The sequence below is a fragment of the Elaeis guineensis genome, chromosome 8 (genome assembly GCF_000442705.2).
Source record: "Elaeis guineensis isolate ETL-2024a chromosome 8, EG11, whole genome shotgun sequence".
NCBI classification, from domain to species: domain Eukaryota; kingdom Viridiplantae; phylum Streptophyta; class Magnoliopsida; order Arecales; family Arecaceae; genus Elaeis; species Elaeis guineensis.
In genome coordinates this window covers 123,275,975-123,299,176 of record NC_026000.2, presented here as the reverse complement: position 1 = coordinate 123,299,176, position 23,202 = coordinate 123,275,975, and the positions used below count along the sequence as shown (strand labels likewise).

General features: G+C 34.3%; 1 protein-coding gene across 1 annotated transcript; it reads left to right on the top strand.

The window, feature by feature from the left end:
- The first annotated feature begins 1,539 nt into the window (after nt 1-1,539).
- On the top strand, nt 1,540-16,728 carry LOC105061416 (la protein 1). Its single transcript, XM_010945456.3, is given in 13 exon segments — nt 1,540-1,719; nt 1,841-1,919; nt 2,022-2,174; nt 2,819-2,961; nt 10,458-10,606; nt 14,235-14,315; nt 14,421-14,488; nt 14,491-14,649; nt 14,652-14,779; nt 15,408-15,507; nt 15,510-15,554; nt 16,235-16,313; nt 16,426-16,728. Coding segments are annotated over 13 exon segments (1,347 nt in total). The 5' UTR covers nt 1,540-1,668; the 3' UTR covers nt 16,538-16,728.
- Nucleotides 16,729-23,202: the final 6,474 nt, after the last annotated feature.

Here is a 23,202-nt window from a genome sequence, read left to right as displayed (position 1 = left end):
ACCTTTTGCGGGTAGTCGATCACCGCAATCTGATCACCTTTTAAAATATTGACGATAAAAATATTTTTATCATAAATAATTAGGTATTGACGATGAAAATTTTTTTCATCGAAAGACTTTTTTATTTATGATGAAAATTTTTATCGTAAATAATAAATAATTTTTAATTTTTTTTAAGTATTTATGATTTTTAAATATTGACGATGAAAATATTTTCATCATAAATAATTAAGTATTTATGATAAAAAATTTTTCATCATAAATATTTGATTATTTATGATAAAAAATTTTCATCATAAATAATCAATAATTTTTTAATTTTTTAATTTTTTTTCTAAATATTGGTGATGATAATATTTACATTGCAAATAAGATTATTGGTGATGAAAACAGATTTTTTATAGAAAATATATAAATTATTTATGATGAAAATATTTTTATCACTAATATTTAAAATTTTAAAATAAAATAAATAATAAATTATTTATGATAAAAATATTCATCGTAAATAATAAGTATTTATGATGAAGATTTTTTCTATCACTAATACGCGACTAGTTGATATAAAAAATTATTTTTATCATAAATATTAAATTATTTACTATAAAATAAAATTCATCATAAATATTGTTATTGATGATCAAAATATTTTCATCATAAATAATTTCATCGTAAAAAGGCTGTTTTTTTGTAGTGCCTTTAAAATACTGTAGTATTACATCATCATGGTACAATATTCTTTTACAATAAAATAGTATTATATTATATTAATATAGTATTCTTTTATAATAATATAGTATTACTTTATTATACTATATTCGTATAGTATCCTTTTGCAATAAGATAATATTATATTATATTAGTATAGTATTCTTTTATAATAAGGTAGTATTACATTGTTATAATATAATATTTTTTTTATTATAGTATTACTTTACAACAATACAGTATTGTTTTATAATAGTATAGTATAACTTTATAATAATATGGTATTACTTTTATTATAGTATAATATTATTTTATAATAGTATAATATTACTTTATAATAATTTAATATTATTTTATAACCATACGGATAATTGGATCATTTCATTTCATTTGGATAATTGATTTTAAGTTATATTTCAAATGAAGATGATTTTTTACTTGAAACTTAAGTAGATAACTATTTTTAAGTTTAAACTCAATTAGATATATTTTTTAAATTTTTTTATAATAAAATAAATAAATTAAATCATTTGTTGTTTAAATCCACACATACATGGGGTTATGAACTAGTATAAATAAAAATAAACCACAAACATCACTTTATTAATATATTATTGATAAAAAAATAAAAATATCATTCGACGTTCTTCATTTTTTTAAAAAAAAATTCAAGGCAAAATACCACCCGCAGCTATTACATGAACGGGTTACGCTAGAAAACGGTTACAACATTGGAATGCACCTGCGTCCCGCTGTTATGCTGGGATCAGCCGTGCAGCGCACGCACGCTTCCTATTGGGAACACGCATAAAAGGTTAGGTCATAACGGAATCCGACCTCCACGGAGCCCTAAAATCCCAACCTCTTAAAACCCAAAAGCAAATCATACTAGCCCTAAACCCGTCTCGTTCCCTCTCTCTTCCCCCCTCCAATCCCCCCTCCCTCCCGGCACTTGCAACAATGGCGGCTGCCCCGTTGGACGAGGCGAAGGCGAAGAATATCCTTCGCCAGGTCGGTCCATCTTTCGACCACCGTTCATCTTCCTCGAGGCCATCACTCTTCGTTCGTTGGCAATTTGGCGAAAAAAATCGATCTTTACTGAGCTTTTTTTATTATTTTTATTTTTGGGCAGGTGGAGTTCTACTTCAGCGACAGCAATCTCCCTCGGGACAAGTTTCTAAGGAAAACCGTGCAGGAGAGCGAGGATGGATGTATCCTTCCACCAAAATCTTATTTTTCTGATTTCGTTTGCTTTTTTTTTTGGGGGGGTGGGTGGTGATTTTTTTTGTTGCTTATCTTGACTGGAATTCCAGTGGTGAGTTTGGCTCTCATATGTTCTTTCTCTCGGATGAAAAGCCATATTGGATTGAACGCCTCTGTGAAACCCGACGAAGTGCCGGAGGAGACTGTACTGGCAGTAGCTGAAGTTCTAAGGAGGTCTTCTTCCCTCCGAGTCTCAGAAGACGGTGGGTTTCTTGTGAAACTGTTTATGAGTACTAATGTGTACTGGTGGTAGGAGTTTTAGGTGATGTGTCCATGGTGGTTACGTTCCCTGACTGGGTAAAAGAAAGGTTTTTATTTATTTCATCTTATGGTTTTCGAAAGCAAAAGGTTTTTATTTATTTCATCTTATGGTTTTCAAAAGCAACTGCTTTCCAATCTTCTTGAAGTTGCTTTGTGCTATTTCAGGGCTTAATGTCATAACAAGTGCCGTTTATGAAGTTGTAAAGATTATTACCAAAGATGATCTTTCTAGGTCTTTTTTTCTGAAATGAAGATAATATTTTTTGCTCGCACATGAATACATTTCTTTCCTTATTTGAGATTGAACCTACAGGTTGTTATGTAAAATGTTAGCTTTCTTAAGTCCCTGAATATGAGCCTTCTCCTATGATCAGTTGCTTGGATATCGGGTCTAATGGGTTAATTAGGATTTGCTGCTCACACACAAAAGCATTTCTTTCCTTACCTGACCTGAGGTGATGGGGTTATTTTGAATTATAACATTCTTTAACTAAGGCTTGGTATATGAACTTTCTCTTATCCTTAATCTACACTTGCTAGCATCTTAAGACATGCTCTTCTTATGTGCTCTGTGAACTTTTTGTAGGGAAGAGAATTGGTAGAAGTACTATACTTTTGAAGCCAGAGGAGGTTATAGAGCAAGTGGATTCAAGAACTATTGCTGCATCCCCTTTGCCTTATGATGTTAAGCTTGAAGATGTAGAGTCTTTCTTTGGACAGCATGGGAAGGTATTTTTCACAGCATTCCTAAATGCTGAGTGCTTGATAGCAGCATGGTTGTTTAATTTAGATTTTTGTTGCATTTTAAACTTGATACAGATTCTCATCTTTTTTTATTTTTATCACTGTGATCCATGAATTTTGTATTACTATTCTCACATGTCTAGGTTGTTTAGTGAATTGCTTTATCTTATATTAAGCATCACACCTCTTTTTGAGTAGGTAGGAATTATATAGTTATGCTTGCAGACAGCTGGCTATTGGGTGGCCTATGAAAGAATGCTTGTCCACTCCTATGGCTGATTTTGTCCAACCATAGTTTATTACACCTAACACTCACTGCAAATAAATTAGGGTATAATTTGTATAAATGTAATGTTGCCTTGCTTTGGCATTTCTGGCTTTCTTGATGCTTTTAATATACAATGATTTTTTTTCTCCCAATTTGTGTGAATTCCTTAGGTCTAGAATTGCTTTTTGCCATGTGCTGGTATTGGCAATGTCGGTTGTAAAAAGAAGCATAAGTAAGATATCAAAATCTTTCAACTATTGATGGGTAGATGTACAGTTGCTTTAGTTGATGGTGGGGAAGTCATAGAACTTCCTTTCTTGTCATGTTCATGAAGCTTGTACGTTCTAAATGAGGCTTGGCCTCTTGATATCATCTTAATGGTTGGGACCTTTGTCCATCTTGTGCAGCTGGTTTGAAGGTTGTCTATCTTGAACTCTTATGTGTATCTTGAATAGATAGATGTGGAAAAATCTTTGAAGAAAAAATAAAGCTGATATCATGGCTAATTATCATGATATCTTTTATGTTGATCTCTTGGACTTCATTAAACATGAAGTCCTTGAATAGATTGTGGAAAAAATTTTGAAGAAAAATAAAGCTGATATCATGGCTAATTATCATGATATTTCTGATGTTCATCTCTTGGACTTCATTAAACATCAAGTTGTGAGGAACCTTGAATAGATTGGTGGAAAAATCTTTGAAGAAAAATGAAGATGATATCATGGCTAATTTTCAAGGTATTTTTGATGTTCATGTTCTTGGATTTTATTAGATATCATGTCTTTAGGTTTACCTTCCAAGTGCTTATTTACATTTGAGTTGTTGGTGGTTATGTTCCACTCTTGCTTTGTAGTTCCTGGTTATAATCACCAAGATGGTTTTCCCTTTGAAATCTATGAGGACAGGGGTGAACTAATTCTTCCAGAGTCACTTTAAATAGGCACATTGAGGAATTTTTGTTAGGGGAAAGATTTGCTTGAGGGCGACAAGGCCTATTTTTGAGATTTGCACACGACGACAGCCTTAGGCTTTTGAGGTTTAAGGATGGTTGAGTTTGTGGTTAATAGAACAATTATACAACTACATGAACTTTACTGATCTAAATGTATGTGCCTAACGATATTTTTTGATTCAAAAAGAAGTGCTTGGGGTAATTTTAATTGTTATTAATGTTTGAAAAGTTGACTCTGTTAGGAACCACCATCCAAGTTACGCAAAAGATCTTTAAGAAAATATGATATACGGGTAGGGAAAGATCAACTAATTGAGTTGTGAAAAATTCAATGTGTTAGAATTTTCCCTTGTTGATATGTTTATTTCTTCTATAGTTTGTTCTAAATTTTAACCATGATATCTGTTTGTAATGCCAGAGGGCAGGCGTTGTTGATCAATTGACTAGCCAGGTGTCATTGAAATGAGCAGGCAAATCAAAGACATGAGTCTTTTTGTAAAGTCCAAGAAAGTGCCTTTTGTGAAGGATACAATGTTAAAATGCTTATTTGCACATTAAGGGCTGAAGAATGAGTCAGCATGGTATGTTAACAAAGATCATTTTCTGACTTGTCCAACCATGTTATAGATTTCAAGACAAGTAGATATTTTTGGTGTAGGGCATCTGTACCATCTGAAAGTTTCATCCAACCATTGTTGGTATAAGAAGGAAGCAATGTGGTTTAGAGGAGGGTTGTTTTCATTCTTTCAGCTCACATTCGAAAGTCTATTTCAAAAAGCTAAGAAATGTTGTTTAATGATGCAAGGTGCTTGTTTACGATGAGTGGACTGAGGAGATGTTGTGTTGTTTTGTAACAAGTTGTTCATGTCATTCAACCCTTAGATACTATGAATCATTGATTCTAAATAATCAACTAGTGGCCTGGTTATTAAATAAAGCCATAGTTTGGGAGTGTCCAACCTTTAGCAAAAGGTTCCTTGCTTGCATATGCTTAGCCACTACAATTGCAAAAGTTTCGAAAACTTTATAGTAACACATTGGAAACTGGACAAACAACTTTGACAAGTGTCATACTAACATCAAAAGCGACCAGCATACTTCGGAAAGCACCTCTACTTATTAGTCATACCTGTTCACCACTAGATTCTAGTTGTGTTATCATGTTTTAATTGAGCAAATGAAAGCAGACATGAGCATGATTCGTACGTTTTAATGTGCCTACTTCTTTCTATAATATCCTTACTGAGCAAGCTTAACCTCATATGGCTCCCATTCATGCACAGGCCAACCAAAGCTTTTTCCTTGATTATATTTAGCTGGTCACTTAGTCAAAGCACAAAAGCAAAAGTGTAAGGTTGTTAAGGGAAGAGGTCATCCTTCATAATAGCGTACTCATTCAGATATTTGAAGTAAGAGATCTGCTTATCTCTCCCTTGGAAGGAGCCCACTGAGATCTTTCAACTCAGAAAGAAGAGATGCAATTGCTTACCTTAAACCCTTGCTACTTGCCATTGAACTCTTAGGCAGTTAGGCTTGTTTATCAACATCCAAGGCACTCCCATTTCGCATCAGCATAAGCTTTGAGGTGTTCTTTCGCATGCATAACCAAACTTTCCTATGAATTATCATGCATCAATGTATTCAGATGCAGTCTATCCATAAATCTTTTGTCCTCTTCCAAAATCCCTCTACCTGAGTGAGAGCTTTCTATTCCAAGTAGTGTCTCCATTCAGATATTGAAATTTAGAGATCTGCTCATCTCACCCTCAAAGGAGCCCACTGATATCTTTCATCTCTTGGAAGGAAGAGATACAAGCTGCTTACTTTAAACCCTTGCTACTTGCTACTGAATTCTTAGGCCCGTTCATCAACACTTGAGGCACTCCCATTTCACAAAGCATAGATTTGAGGTGTACTTTTGCAAGCATAACCAAATTTTCCTATGAATTGTTGAGCATTAATGCATTTAGATGCAGTCTATCCCTAATTTTTGTTCTGTTCCAAGAGGCCTCTACCTGAGTGAGAGCTTTCCATTTCAAAGTCGTTGTCAGAGCATACAGTTTACCACATACTGATAATACCTGGGACCTACAATCTTCACAGGTGGCAGTGTGTTGGGCTGACCTCTTTTACCAACACCAAATGCTGGACTCAGATCCAGCTCACCCTACCAAGAGGTTAGCATGCTGGAGTAAAACCCACTAACAAGTTAGCACATAAAATCTACTGGCAAAGTTCTAGAATTGTTAGTTTTGAAATCTGCCTTGTTGGATTCTGAATGCCCAAAGCATTAATGCTGAGTCCAAGGTCTAACTCATTGTGTACCAGGTTGTTGGTATCTGACCTGTCCTGTGCGATCTGAACTGCTCAATGCAAGGTGCTGATATTGAGTGTTTGGTGATGCTTTTTTAAGCTTTGAGCTGTCAGATGTTGCATTTCTAAGATCTAATTTATTAGATGTTAAGGTGAGGGCTTGTTGCCTATCTCAATGTTGAAGCTATATTATACCTAGAAGGTTTATTGTTGGTAGTGAGTTCTTGTTTGGTCTGATATTTGAAGATCAATTATCAGTGGAGAAGTTTGACCGTGCTGTGATTTAAAGATCGACCACTACTTGCAGGGTCTAACTTTGTTGCAATTCAAATATGGTCGGTGATGAGGTGTCACTTGACCCAAGATCTCACTATCTGCCATCGGTAGCAAGGTCTTCCACGTCTGAGATTCTGTTATTGTTTTTAATGATCACCAGACATGCGCACACATGGCAATATAACATTATCTAGGAAAAGGGTTTTCATCTATATTTTCGGATGCCTTACTATTTTTCTATACTTTTATTTATTTATTTATTTATTTTTTGCAGTGCAAGAGTTTAGGGCATGGTTGTTTCGAAAAGGAGAGAAATATTTAAGGGTTCTATTAACAGCTGGTCCCAAACCCATTTAACCTTTATTCCACCTATCCCAGAAGCAGACCAAGTTTCTTGTCTCATTTGTGGGTTAAATTGGTTAGGTTGAAAGTGAAACTGTCCAGTATCGCCAACTCTAAAAATGATATAATATTATTAGTAAGTTTTGCAGTTATTCCTCTAAGTGAAATCTCATTGAGTAAGAGAACATTAAACTCTGTTGTCGCATCATCTTTCAAGCTCCATAGAACAGATTTTGAGAAAATCACTTGATTCCAATGATTACTCCATTGCCATCCTAAATCATGTATTCTAGACCTTGATTTGATAAATCATGTTCTCCTGAATTATCAGTTACTTGACAAAAGAATTTCTCAGCTGAAACCTCCATTCCTTGTGATACTAAAACAAGCATAAGATAACTTAATTATTTTCCCATTAAGACTACTTTGCAAAAGCCTAGCTACTTCATTTGCAGGTTTTCTTGTTTTGAAATTGTGTATGACATTTTAGACATGTATTTAGTGAAAGAACAAGATAATATTTATGTGGACAGCTAGGGTTTTGGCCAGAATGCATTAAAACTAGGATAGCTCTGATCTATCTAATTTTTACCAAAAAAAATTCTACGACATTATATATGTGAATTGGGGTGCCAGTGGGTTGGATCAGGTCAGATATGCTTCAGGCTGGATATTTGTCAAATCCCAAACCTAACTTGTTTATTAAATAGGTCAAAAATCCTAAATTGAATTGGACCTATTTATTAAATCGGTAATCGAGCCAACCTATATAACATATTAAATAGACAGGTCAGATCAGGTTAAACAACTTTTAAATGTGGTAATTGATCCTTAAACGGTTTGAATGGGTTAAACATATCTTAAATGGGTCATGTTGTAACTATGTTGCTCTGATTTAGCTATTAAATGGGCCACAACGGGTTAGATGGATAAGGAGAACCCAACCGATTTGATAAATGGCTCAAGTCAGGTTAACCTATTTTTGAATTTGTTTATGCTAAACTTGAACCTGCTTATCTCATGTTAGTTGTGGGAAGAGTTGGGAATGGGCCCGAGCTGGCTGGAGGCTTGTTGGCTAGGCGTTGGGCCTGGCTTGGGACTGTTTAGGTCGGTATGGGGCCTAAAAATAGAGTCTGAATTAGGGGTGCAAACGAGTCGAACTGCTCACGAGCTACTTAAGCTTGAATCGACTCGGTTATTATTGAGCTTGAGTCGTGTTCGTGTAGCTTTTTGAGTCGAGCTCAAGTAGCAAGATACTCGGCTCGAAAGCTCGTGAGCCTACTTGAATTTTTATATTTTTTTAATAATATTATTTTTATTTATAATATATATATATTAATACATATATTATTAGTAGGATAAAGTTCGATTTCGAGCTCAAACTCGAGCTCGAGTATGGCTCTATTAATATTCGAGTTGAGTCGATCTCGAGTTTTGCTTATTTTTCATCGAATCGAGCTCGAGCTTGGGATATTAAGACTCGATCGATCTCGAGCCGAGTTTTGAGCCTCGAGTAATTTGAGTTGAGTCGAGCTTCCAACTATTCGACTCGGCTTGGCTCGATTGCACCCTTAGGCCTGAATAGATTTCGGATTTGGCATAGGTTAGCGCTTGGCATGACCCGAGCTCAACTTCTTGACCGAAGCCCGAGTCTATAACTCAGCCCCATTTTGTCCTGAATTCGTTGTTAGGATCTTCTGCTATGAGTCTTTCGGGGTTAGCATATTTGCCTAATTGGACCAAGATTTTTAATCAATTGAGCCAATTCTGGTTGGGCCTAGCTTTTTTGGCCGAGGGCTTATTTGGGTCGGGCCGGGCCTGATTGAGCTTTGGGCTGGGTCTGAGCTTGGGCTAGGATTGGAAAGCATTTCAGCCAGCCAAGTTTGTGGCCTGGACACTTGGTTCAATTCTGGTCCTGGCTATAGGTTGATTTGGTGGCTCAAGCTATAAATTGCTGCCCCCTATATTTAATCATAGCTCCATGTTTCATAGATTAAAATTAAGTCATTCTAACCACTAGACTTAGGAAATTTGTCGTCCCTATGTTTCACAAAATGAGCAATAATTCCATTTGTCATGGTTAAATAGTACGCTGACTTTCCTACATGGAGCTGAATATGGTTAATAATGTCCCCAACCCCTATATTTAATCATAGCTTGTACCATGTTTCATGGATTAAAATCTAATCATTCTAACCACTAGACTTCAGAAATCTGTAGTGCACATGTTTCACAAATGAGCAATAGTTCCTTTGTCATGGTTAAATAGTAAGCTGAGTTTTCTCCATGGAGCTGAATTTGGTTAGTAATGTTTTGTACTATAAAAAGATTAATGTATGACGTTTAAAGGTCGTTGGGTGTACTTTCGCATCATGGTTTTTAATAGGGGGATGGAGATTATTTAGCATCTGCAAATGTTCTAATATGTGCTTTCTAGAAGACAGCATACAAAAATCACTAAGTGAACATCTATGATCACCATCTTTCCTAAGAAGTTTAAAGAAACTATTGTTGAAGAAACCTGGTCATGTCAGATTTATATTTCTTTGATCTAGCTGTGATTCCGACTTATTCTTACTCCTAGTGTCATTGAACCAGAACAGTTACTCTCTGGATCATAGACCACTGTTGACTGCCAGTTGCATCACAGTTTGAGATCAACTCACAATACATATTATCAGTTCCAGTTATTTAATACTATCTTGGTTACATATTCAAGTTTCATATTATGTTTTTGTAACTTCTGATAATTGATGGACTTAGTATATATGGAAAGGCCGATACCCTTTTTTTTTGGGGGGGGGGGGGCGCGCGGGCATGGTGGTGTTGGGGGGGGATTAGGTTTTGATTGAAAGCCATCGTTCATAAAAGAAGTTATCATAGTTCTATGTCCAAGTGTTACAAAGATGAGGCCTTTTGGGACGCCAATTAATTCACAAATTTGTGATCTAGAACTGTTCCGAAGCTGCTTTGTCCATTGAGGCATCTTATATTCTCCATCAAGTTAAACCAGCAAATACTTGTCGCCTGTGATGCTTAAAAATTATCAACTGGCAGACGTATTTTGCTGGTGTCTTTTGCTCATTGACAATCTTTTAGCAACATAGAAATCACCCAGAAAAAATCATCAATCTGATTGGTAATTTTCCTCTCTCCTCAGTCTTGCTGTATTTATGGTGCCAATTGAAAAGAGTACAATGGAAGTTCTTTCTTTCTTTCTTTCTTTTTTTTTTTTTAAGTGCTTCAAATTGATGATATGCTGATAGGTGCAAATGTCTGTATCTTGTGTTGATTGTTTTCCATTTCTTTTTTAATTAAATCATGCAGGTGAACAGTGTGAGGCTACCTCGTCATGTTGCAGACAAAAGGCATTTTTGTGGCACTGCTTTAATTGAATTTTCAGAAGAAGCTGATGCAGAAAAGGTTTTGAAGGAGAGCATTGTGTATGCGGGAGCAGAGCTAGAATTAAAACTGAAGTAAGCTTTAATTTGTGAAGTATTTAGAAGCTGTTAGTTGAGTTTTAAGAGTCCTAATATGGCATATGCTTTATATGATGTAACAATTGCATCTTCATATAATCCCATTGATTTGGTGGTTCTTATGCTATTGTGTTTGAAGTGCCAAAACACCTGGAATGCTGTCTATTTTGAAAGTTAATCAACTTTGCATGAGTTGTTTTTTTTTTTTTTGTTAAATTATTCTTCACACAAGGAGAAATGCTTTATGTGCTTGGTGATGCCATGCATCCATAAGTAATGCAAGAGCTTGTTAGACCCAACAATTTGTCTCTTCACTTCATTTGTGGTAATTACAATCACAGTGTTTTCAGGTGGCCGCACTGGTTTATGCACGCATGGATGCACAAAATGGTATTCCTCATGCATAAATGGTATAGATATGGCTTAGGAAAATAGGCCTTATAATCAGTAATTTTCGTATAGAATCTTTTTCTAGCTCCAAGATGTTCTTGATGCGGGATGAAGAGGATATCTATCATGGCTGCCAGTAGGACTCATCATGGTCATCTTACAATGTTCTGTCATGCATAGGAAGACATTCTCAATTTTGTCAATGCGATTCTCAGGATACAAGAATATGTGGGATTTGTTGCTAATGTAGGAATCTTTGGTTAACCTTGGAATATGAATATGCTTTTTATGAATGTTCAACTTGTGTGTTTCGATGTTTGTTGACTTTTTGACAAGGTTTATAATGGTTTTTTCTCTTTTGACAAAGGTCTGAGCTTAAACTGTATATGTTAAGTTGCTAAACCAACAGAAACTATTCTCAATAGTTTACAAGCTCATGCTGAGCCAGGTGCTAATCAGATTCCCATGGTGTTGTGATTTGACCAAGGAAAACATGTTTGGAGAGCAAACAAGTATTTCCTATATTTGTCAATAATACTATCAAAATTATAGATTAATGCCAGCAAATTATATTACGTATGTAAGATTTAACATAAAAAAAAATGTAAAATAGTTTGCGAAAATTTGGAATAAAATCTATGATTCTATTTTGGTAATATCCTTTGTATTTGAGTGTGTTGATCAAAATGCTACAGAACATGCCATGCCAGTGAATTCTCAATACTGGTCGATACATAACCCTTAAGTTGCAACCAGTAAATTCTCAATACTAGGTTGACACATAGCCATCAAGTTGCAAATGCTGTGGATTCTATTGCTGAGGATCCAAAGTTATATGATTCTATATGATAAGGTACATATCAATGTCCAGAATGCAGTCTTAACAACTATTCTTGTAAATGAATCAGTGTACGTCCTCACAGGGTGTGAATGTTCAACTTGTGTGTTTCGATGTTTGTTGACTATTTGACCACTATTTTTCCTATTGATAAGGCTTATAATGGTTTTTTCTCTTTTGACAAAGGTCTGAGCTTAAACTGTATATGTTAAGTTGCTAAACCAACAGAACTATTCTCAATAGTTTACAAGCTCATTGTGAGCCAGGTGCTAATCAGATTCCCATGGCCTTGTGATTTGACTAAGGAAAACATGTTTGGAGAGCAAACAAGTATTTCCTATATTTGTCAATACTACTATCAAAATTACAGATTAATGCCAGCAAATTATATTACGCATGTAAGATTTAACATTAAAAAAAAAATGTAAAATAGTTTGCGAAAATTTGGAATAAAATCTATGATTCCATTTTGGTAATATCCTTTGTATTTGAGTGTGTTGATCAAAATGCTACAGAACATGCCATGCCAGTGAATTCTCAATACTGGTCGATACATAACCCTTAAGTTGCAACCAGTAAATTCTCAATACTAGGTTGACACATAGCCATCAAGTTGCAAATGCTGTGGATTCTATTGCTGAGGATCCAAAGTTATATAATTCTATATGATAAGATACATATCAATGTCCAGAATGCAGTCTTAACAACTATTCTTGTAAATGAATCAGTGTACTTCCTCACAGGGCATGATTTTTGTTCTCTATTACCATGTTAGATCACATTTTGATGAAAATTTATCTAGTTACAAATTCTCTTGCTAAAAGGTCATGTTTTGTGTTCTAAGTTAAATTATTAATTTTATTAAATAGGACTGTTTTCGGAGTTTCATTATTTTGGCAAATCATGGAACCTGTAGAGGTTCCTTTTTCATCACTAACCAAAAATTAACATCTGCCCACTGATATGTGATATTTATTCCGTTGCATTCTACAACTAACCTCCTGAGACCTTTCAGTCTGTCTTCTCCTCATATAATTTATAATTATACATAAATCTCATCAAAATTGTAATGCTCACTTTCTTTTGATGTTTCAGGATCTTGTCTTTTTCCATCCCCCCACCTTCTAGCACTCACTATCTGTAAGAATTAAAATTTCCATTCCATCATATTACTCTATTCCTGGTTTAGGAAACCGAACCTGATTTTAAGGTCCAGAATAGCACTCATGTCTAAATCAGGATCCATGATCCTGGCCTGGAATTCACCGGTCCATGTTGTACCTTGTTGATATATAGATGTTATGTAACAAAATAAATTCCATTTTGTGAGCTTTCACAATGATGGCATCTGGAGCAAAGATGTCTGGAGACTCCCTTAAGCAAAGTTGCTTTGATATATGTTCAAGGGTTTGAAACAAAGTTCGCGGACTCAGTACCGGAATCCATGTCGGTTGCCGTTTGGTACCATACCGTACCGATAATAAAAAAATCAAAAAAAAAAAATCCACCCACCGGCTTAAAAAAAAGGGAACCGGGCCGAATCGGACCAAATTGCCCGGTATCGAGTAGTTCAGGTCGATACCTTACTGAACTGATCGGTTCGGTCCGGTTCAGTCCATTTTCTGAAAATTCTATCTGAATCGGACTGGCTTCCCGCCAATACGGTTTGGTATGGGTATCGCCGGTTCCAGTCGGTATGGAATACCACTCTGAAATGAGGAGCGAGAGACCGGCTCTCATGGATATGAGTTATGAAAGGATTACAAAGGTTTGTAATTACATTAGAAGCAGCCCTTAAAGGACCGATGAGCAATGAGATTAATAAAAACTGCTGCAATTAGTTTGAACAAAGTTTGATGATGACTACAGACCTGGTACACTGTTACAAAACTGAAAAATATTTGGATCAACTTAGGACGATGAAATCTCAAGTTAACAACTTACATCAGGTCCTTGTTTTGCTTTTAAGATTTCAAAGAGAAAAAAATGATCATATGTAGAAAGTTCCTCATCCATTGATGAGATCCCACAAGATGAAAGGAGACGGTACACCAAACAGATGAACCACTTGCTTGAAGGAGAGTGAAAGATTAAGTTGAACAAAACCTCCAATTGGTTATGAAGCGCATAATTTGTATGCACAATGCATAGTTCGCAGTAAAAAGAAATGATAATGTTTTATCATCTTGCATGTATTGTATGTTAGTGCACCAGTAAGCTTATGCATAGAGATTCTTTCAGAAAATTCGTGCTTTGCGTTTCATGGGTTTTTGCATAAGTTGTTCTCATGATGAATTACATACATCATTTTCCAGGACATTCTCTATCAAGTTAGGGATGTGAGGTGTGATTCAACTGTGTTACTCTGCATTTACTTTTATATTTTCTGTAATGCAGAAAGGAATTCGATGCTGAAAGAGAGAAAAAGAAGGGAGAATTTGAAAATGTTTGCTCGAACAAAAATGCTTCAAATGGAAGGTAAATATCTGCAGTTCTCTCTTAGCAGTCTCATTTTACCTACTTATTTTGATTTATAATTTTCAATCTAAATGTGATGTTTTTATGGGTTATATCTGATGATAGCTATCCAAAAGGCCTAATAATTGCGTTTAAGTTGAAGAGTATGCAAGATGATGAATCTACAGAACAAAAGGTGCTGACAAGGTGGCTCGTACTGCTGAAGGTTGTGAAACAGAAGAAGTTCCAAATTCCACAGGAAGTGTAAATGAAGATGATGAACGGAAGATGTTAGAAACTGTTAAAAACAATGAAGACAAGTCATCAGATGATGCCTCTGAGAATCGTGTGCAAGAAGTGAAGAAGTGGCTTCTGATGCTACTGCCCAAGAGAGTAAAGATGGTGGTACCAATGTTTCATCAGGCAAGACTATAGTTACACGGGAGGATCTGAAACAGGTCTTCCGGAAATTTGGAACTGTTAAGGTATTTTTTAGATTCAATCTTTTTTGTTCCCTGCTATATCAAAATTGTTTTGTTGTGGCCTTGTGCACTTCTCTGCTTTCTCGATGTGTGGCAACTATTATATCCTCCAGTTTTTCATGCAGCTAGTAGTCTAGTACCCTTCCAAGGCCCCACAGTGGTGGGGTTCTCATGCACTGGGTAGGGAATTTGTGCCGGCAAGGTTTAGAAGAGGGTTCAAAGACTCTGATGAGCGCCTATCATATCCAATCACATTGGTTTCATCTGGAGGCAAAGGAAATATATGAGTAAATTCAGAAAAAGAATTGGAAACAGAAGGGGATTGGGATTGGGATACTTTGTAAGCTTAGAGTCTTTCTTAAATTGGTATACCGAGGAGAGCTGAACTTACATGAGCCATAATGCAGGCTGAGACCCCAATCTATGTTCTTTGCTCTAGGAATAGGCGTATGTGTAGGATGAAGTTTGTTTGGTATTCTTGGAATTAAATCGTAATACTTAGGGAAATATTTTTGCTTTACATATTCTTAGAAGTTCATGTTTCCCATATATATATATATATATATATATAGATAGATATTATTTTCTTTGTCTGTGCTGTAAACTTTATCTGATTCTTTTGTTTATGAAGTTTATTGATTATAGAATGGGAGAAGAATCAGGATATATTCGTTTTGAGGATCCTGATGCAGCTACAAAAGCCCGTGCAGTAGCAGTGCTTGCTGATGAGGGTGCTTGATCGTGAAAAATTATATTGCTACCTTAGAAGCTCTGACTGGTATACCTGTGCCTTAAAATTCTTTTCATAAGTCCTCCATTATTCAAGAGCGATAAAATACCTTACTCATTAATTTTTACTCTGCCTTTTATTAGATGTTGCCGTACATTTTCATAAATATTGCTGCCTGTGTACCTTCCAGGGTTTGGGTCTTTAGATTTGCTGGACTCAGGTGTATAAGCTATTCAGGCATCAATCTTGATGCTAATGCTTACTGATATGGGCAAGAAATTGCAACTCCATTACACAATGGCAATGCAAACATGGGGATTACTGCTTTAGCATAAAAACATTCATGTTTTCCCATGCTGGACTTGACTTACATTGCTTTATTAGAATGTTGTCGAAAAAGGATATATACGAGGGAATAATACATATGATTAGGTAAATTCAAACATTAAAAATCTTTTTTTTTTTTTTCTTTTTGATAAAAATCATGAATGGGTTCCCATGATGGACTTTGGTTTTTTTTCATAATGCCCGATATATGAACCATCATATTGATATACTAGATATAGAATGTTGTTGAAAAAAGATATATACAATGAGAGAATAATACATGATCTTTTGCCATTAGAAATATTCGAACATTGAAAAGCTTATATTTTATTTTGAAAAATCCAAACTATTGAAACCATAATATGCTTTCATACCGGTTTCTTTTGATGCTTTGGTTTCAGGTGAGGCTGAAAAAGAGTACTGGAGCTTGCTTCGTGGTAACCAGGAGAGATCCAGGGAAAATAAAGGCGGCAAAGGAAGGTAATGCACCTTGTCTGCGTTCCATTAGTAAATAATTTGAGGATAAATTCCTTTACAGTGAGCTACTACACCTTAACAAAAGCTTTAATCAGATGTAATGTCATTGTGACAGAGGGGGTAAAAGCCGTAGAGGTGGGAAGCACTTTGGTGGCAAGCGTTCTCGCCAAACAGATTCTGCCAGCGGGCAATCTAATAAAGCTCAGAAAGTTGATGCTGCTGCATGAGTTTCCAAAACAACTCTTATCGGAATAGCTCCTTGCAGATGACTGATTTTGCTTGTAGTCTTGTGCAATATGGAGCAATCAATGTTCCATAGTTTCCACTGAGATAGGTCATCAAAGTTTAGATAAGATATCAATGTGTGCTTAATAAGATCTTATATTTTATTTTATGTAATGAGCTGAGTTAAGATTGACTTTTGCTTCTATGTGGGCATGGAGTTCATTATTTGGAGCTTCCTGGATAGCAAGCTAATCCCAACTGTTACCATCTGTCTTGCTCCTGTTGACTTGTGGTGCAATTGCTTTATCTGTTTTGGTTCCCCGATGACTAACTAGAGGCTGGCTATCTTTCTTCGAAAGCGGAAGAGGGATACGAAAGGATTGTTCCGCACTCTGGATGGTGTTTGAAGATTTAAATTATTGAAGTTGATATGAAATAATAAAAAATATTTAGAAATCAAACTTAAATATTTAGATGATTCTTAATTTATATGTCGAGTTAGTATAGAAATAAATGTATCAAATATATTTTTAGAGTAGAATGTAGGGTAAAAAAAATAAATCCCTTCATTTTATATCCATTTGTAAATATTTGTTATGCATCCAATTGCTGTATTATTCATTCTTCATTTTACATATTGTGGCAGTGTCATCCAGAAATCTCTCGTTTGGAGCTAGAGATGTGATTCGGTGCCTACGAGGCTAGCTGGTTCTCTATTTCTATTGATATTGTTATATGATGTGGATTTTTTTAGTTTCTTTAAGGATGTTTTTGAATCTGATGAGGATTTTTTTAGTTCGAGCATCCGAAATCTCAATTGGCTCCAAAGTTTCTGCGAAAAACCAATTAAGATCTCCTTGGCTCTCACTATCTTGGTCTCTTTGGCTCTCTGTGTCCCTTTTTTGATCTCTCTTTCATTGGAAGAAAGTTCTTCAAGCTGTCTCCTTTTTGATCTCTCTTCATTGGAAGAAAGTTCTTCAAGCTCATAAATTTAGCGTGGGATACATCTGGTTTTGGCAGCGGAGGTTTAAAGATTCGTTGTTTCCATCTTGCAGTTATGGTGAAGGCATCATAATGGAGCAAAGGGGGTTTTAGACTTGCCCTAATTATTTTATAAGAAAATTGATTTATTTAATTTTTCATTGTAATAGAAAAATATGAAAGAAAAGAAGAATTAAGACCATGATTATCTGTAACTTTTTCAGGATGTTGCAGCTACTTTTAGTGGTGAGATTCAGAGTGGATCGGATGTGGACTCAAGATAATTATAAGTTTTAGAAGAAAATTGATGAGTTGGAGGTTGAGAAGTGAATGTTTGAAATTGAGAAGAAAAATATAGAAAGAGACAAGTCTTTATTGGAAAGTCATTTTGCTTAATGAAAAAAATCGTGTGTTTTAAGGGAACAAAGTTTATAAGAGAGAGAAGATACAATAGATTGTAGTCTAATCTTGGATGATCACAATTATTGTGATTATCCTAGCATATAGGCCTAATATACCGATTTCTTAAAATTGGCTACCATAAGAATGTGTCAACTTATGATGAAGCTTGTTAGGATTGGCAATGGAAATCAATTGCTTGTGTTTTGATTACATTCTAAAATGAAAAATTATTTCCCTTGAAATCTTTTGCTTATTCATTTCTAGTTTTAATTTTATTGTGTTTCAATGGTAAGGATGTAACTCTTGGTGTTTAATTGTTCAATGCTATGTACCAATATTTAGTTCCACATATGGAAATAGAATAGACAAATATAATAATGCACCGAATATAGAAGTCTAAATATGAAGACAATAATAGCCAGTCTTTTTTTAGAATCTTGTGTATTGAACTTTTATGTGGATATAACACTACCTTGACTTAATAGAATGTCTGCATGATCTCATGGTATGCTTAGACTTAGTGCAATACTATCTCTCATATGACCACCTCCTCTAATATTTAAATTGGATCTCCCATCCATCTCAAGTTCCTATAAAATAAAGTTAAATCATGTTAGTGATTGTTAAATTGTTTACAAGATGATATATAATGTTTAGATCTCACTTGATACACAATATCAAACCCACTACTATTTTCCACATACATAGGGTTAACCTTATTACTTCCACCTCCAACCTGCCATTTGACACATTTGCATAAATAACAAATAGATAATAGGATACATAACAAACAAAGAACATTAGTTATTACTAACATCTGATTCCCTATCTTTTTTCTTCTTGTTCTTTCGAATTTTTAGGTTAGATCTTCTTGGCTTCTTATAGATATTGTAATTACGCTCATATTGCATATAGTTTGAGCACCTCACAGAATGATACCTCAATCTCACTCTAGTCTATTTTTTAGACTCTTTAAGACCTCTCTTACTTTTCTTGGTCTCTTAGGTTGGTTCTTCACTGTAGGAGGCTTAAGGGGTTCAAAATTGGTATTCATCCACTGTTCCTCATTAGGCATAGGATAGATCATAGTCTCATAAGTTTTTATATAAGTTCCTATAATAATGGCTAATATATTATAGTAATTGCATGCTTACAAGGAATTTTTATGAGTTTCCACTTGTAATAGCCACAAGAGTATCTGTTTAAGTTAACACAAAAAGTCCTATTGCCACAACTGATTTGGTATAGGTAGGTAAACATAAATTTGAGATTGCTTTCTCCTCTTCAAGTCTTGTTCATGTATTTGATGTGATTTCTCATTTCATGCATTTATTTCCATCTCTTTGTATCTAAAATCTCTACATAAGGGCAATTCTAATTCACTACACCATTACGAGGATTGGCTTGTCCCTTACCTCCAGTATGTAATAATTAGAAGACTTGCATAAGTTTTTCATCACTAGATCAATTTTGCTCCTTAGGTTGAATGTTTGTCTTGCCCATGCCTCATTCCTTATGTCAGTTACATTATCATAAGCTAACTTATTTATCATTTTTAGCTTGTCCATAGCCCTGTTAAAATCAAAGTTTATGTACGCACATGTTGCCTCCCACATATCATCTTTCAAAACCTTGCCTCTATGCCCCAATCCCTGAAGTTGGCATACATATGCCCCGTATATATATTCTCTATTTTGTTGTAGAAACTAAACTATCAAAAGTCTCTTTTAAATCATACAAAATAACAAGAAAAATTAGAGGTCATTAATATAAAAAATATCAAGTACTAGAGAAGTAGTGCATATCTTTTGTTTATTTGATATGAAAATCCATCCATGTTGCTCTACTATGCTAATGTAGTCCAACAAACACTCCAAAAAGAACTCCCATGAGCCTCTTGTCTCACCTTCAATAATTGTAAGCATTAGAGGGAAGAAATTATTATTGTCATCCTTTCTTAGTGTACTTAAAATCTATCCACTAAATTTATTTTTTTATGAAACACCCATCCAAACTTATAAAGGGCCTACACCCTCTTAGAAACCTCTACTTCTATGCTTTTGACATATGAACAATCTTTAAAATTTAGGATGTAAAGTCCTCTTAGGTCTATCTACACCCACTTTTACCCAACTATTAAGATTATGCTTTCTCAAAGTCTTAGCATAATCCCAAACTCCGGCATATTGCTCCCTATTATCTCCATGTACATCCTCCACAGCTTGCTTTTTGCTCTATAAATCATGTGTCTTGTTACAACTGCACGATATTCTCTCCTAACTTGATCCTTGAAAGTTATGATCTTTCAATCAGAATCAAACTCAGATTCTCCACATATTTCTTACTTAGCTATTTTGCCGTGACCTATTTATTCATGAACCTTCTTTCATAGTTATGAAAATATTGAAATATCTTAATTTGAAAGAACATCTCCCCAGTAACTTTGGAAGCAGAAGCCTTCACTCATATTTCTGCCTGCACTCTGCAGTTATTCTTATCTTCTTATTCTTGATGAATGTTTTATCCCTACCATACTTGATTGTGAAATTTTTTAATACTTCCCTGAATTAATAAACATCTTTGAATAACAACCCTATATATAAAAGATCATCCATGATTGTTGCATCAAATTCAATAGCCTTGGATCCTCTAGGTGTATCATCATTTGAAGGTAGCGGAGTATAGCTCATCATTTAGGACTCATTGAATATTTTCATCTATAGCTTCACTAGATTTTTTATCCTTGCTTTCACTGACAATAGGTTCTCCTCCCTTTTGTTCCTTAACTTGACTCCTGGAACCATTCTTAGGACCAACTGAAGGTGCTCCAATTGTGTCCTTAGACTCTACTTCAAATAGATCTTCCTTCTCACTTGATTCTTCAGTAAAGTATATTGCTCACCCTCCTCACTCCCTAATTGGATCACTGCCGCCTTCATCTGCTTCCTCAACATCTTTTTCAGCTTCTTTATCAATATCATATTCTTCTTCCCTTTTAGTTTTTTCTTCTTCAGTATTACCTTTTTCTTCATTATCAGCTTCATTAACATTAGAGCCTTCTAAGTGTAATTTATCTATTTTTGGCTCATTTAGGTCCCTATCAGGTACATTAAGATTCTAATGATATTAAAATTCTCTACTCAACTCTAACCAAAAGACTAACTAGACTGAACATAAATATCGACCCACTTCCTACCTTCATGGCATGCAAGCATCTTCATACAGTCTCTATCATTTCTAATAGGCTAAATGAATTTGAATTGGCTTATATTGCAACAAATAATATGACCGATCTCCTTATCCAAAATATTCTACAATACCCTCTATCTCAAAATATGAAACATAATCTTTTTTAAAATTATAATAAAATCCTAACTTTTCATTAATGTACCTCTTATGAAGCCTATTAAAACATCTATCCATGATGCACTCAAAAAGAAACCACACTATCTAGGATCTGACGTAACTACGAGAATACAAAAACAGTGATATAAAGAAATATACATATATATGAAGTCAAAACAAGCAATACATTCACATGCTAAGCACTAATATTGGAGTGGAATAAATTATATTTTGTGTAAGTATGAGTACACTAATTTAATATTATATGAATTAATCGTGCTTGCAGTACCCATATTTTCTACATTGCTCATAGTGATCACAGTGTCTACAATATTTATTGATTTAATATTCTACAACTCTTTAATGTAACAAATACCTGTAATAGCAATCAAAGTACATGCAAAAGAATAAAAAATCAATACAAATAATTCATTACACGTCGTGAACATGCGAATAAAAAAATCTAATTATACAAACCCTAAATTTGAAAAATCATATATACAAATCATCAAGAATAAACTTCAAGTAAATGCAAATGAAATATAATATAAATCATCAATAAATGTTCAGATTATTATAACATATATATCCCCTACATTTTAATATTTCGATTGCTTATTGTATTTGATGAAATGGAATAATCTCCAAAAAATCCAATTTGAAGATTGGAGTGAAACCTCTATTCCAACTTCTCCAGAGCAACACTCTAAACAAAACAACATATCATAAGGAGGAATTTGGTTGAAAGGGATGGTAAAAGTAATGAAGAAAAGTTGAAAAAAAGGTGAAAAATCCTTCGACTAAAAAGGACTGACACATGTAGTTCACATAATAAAGGATATTTTGTTACTCCCCTTCATCTATGTCAGCTTCTATCTACTCTAAAAAAAGGAGAAAATAACTGTGTTAGCAGGTAACTAGCCACATAGGCACTGGATGACATCTCTAGCTCGAATAGAGAAGTCTCTAAGTGACATTGCAATAATATATAAAATGAAGGATAGACTTTACAACAATTAGATGTATATAGGGGTCATTCTAAACTGATATAAATGCAAAAGTTATTATTTCTTTTTACTCGAGAATACATGACAGAGCATGTAAATTGAATTTTCACTAGATGAATTATATTTCATATGTTTTATAACATAGTAAATTTATATTTTTTATATTTTGAAGATTAGATTATAGTAAGCATGGTATCATAATAGGCTAAATAAATGAAAATATATAAATTTTAGTTTCTAGATATTTTTAATAGTATAGATAATATTCAATTGTGTTACTATTTATTGTCGTATTTACTTAATGCATAAGTTTTTGTTGACCAAAATGGATAACTTCTTCATTTCTAAGTCCTTTAATGGTATAGATTATGAAGAATGAGATGAATCTTTGATTTTTGGATTTGAGAGAAGTAAATATAATATACTTTTGCAAGTGTATTAGCACTTATCATTGAAAATGAATAATGGAAGGCTTTACATTGATTACTTGAGTCATCAGATATGATCTATTATCTTTACACTATTAAATGATATTTTTTTACTTCTTTTTTTTGCGGTAACTAGTTTAAAGATAGTTGATTATATCACATATCATCAGGTTGGAACCCTCATCATCCTGTCTAGACTAACTTCACACATGGTAATATACTTGATATAATTGTATAAATATGTTAGAATGTATTTATAAATAATGCAAACTAAGAAGCCAAATACATAATGGTACATGATTGATAGCGGAGTTCAATAGTTGGTGCACTGTTTAGGAGAAAACTAAAGCATAATCAAAATACATTAATTGAAGCTGCTAAAAAAAAATCTTAAAGATTATTTAATGCTTCAATCTCACAAATGGCTAAAATGGAAGCATTATCTTGATTCTCTTCATAGCTTAGAATCCTCGTGAAACACTATAAACAAATTAAAGAACATTG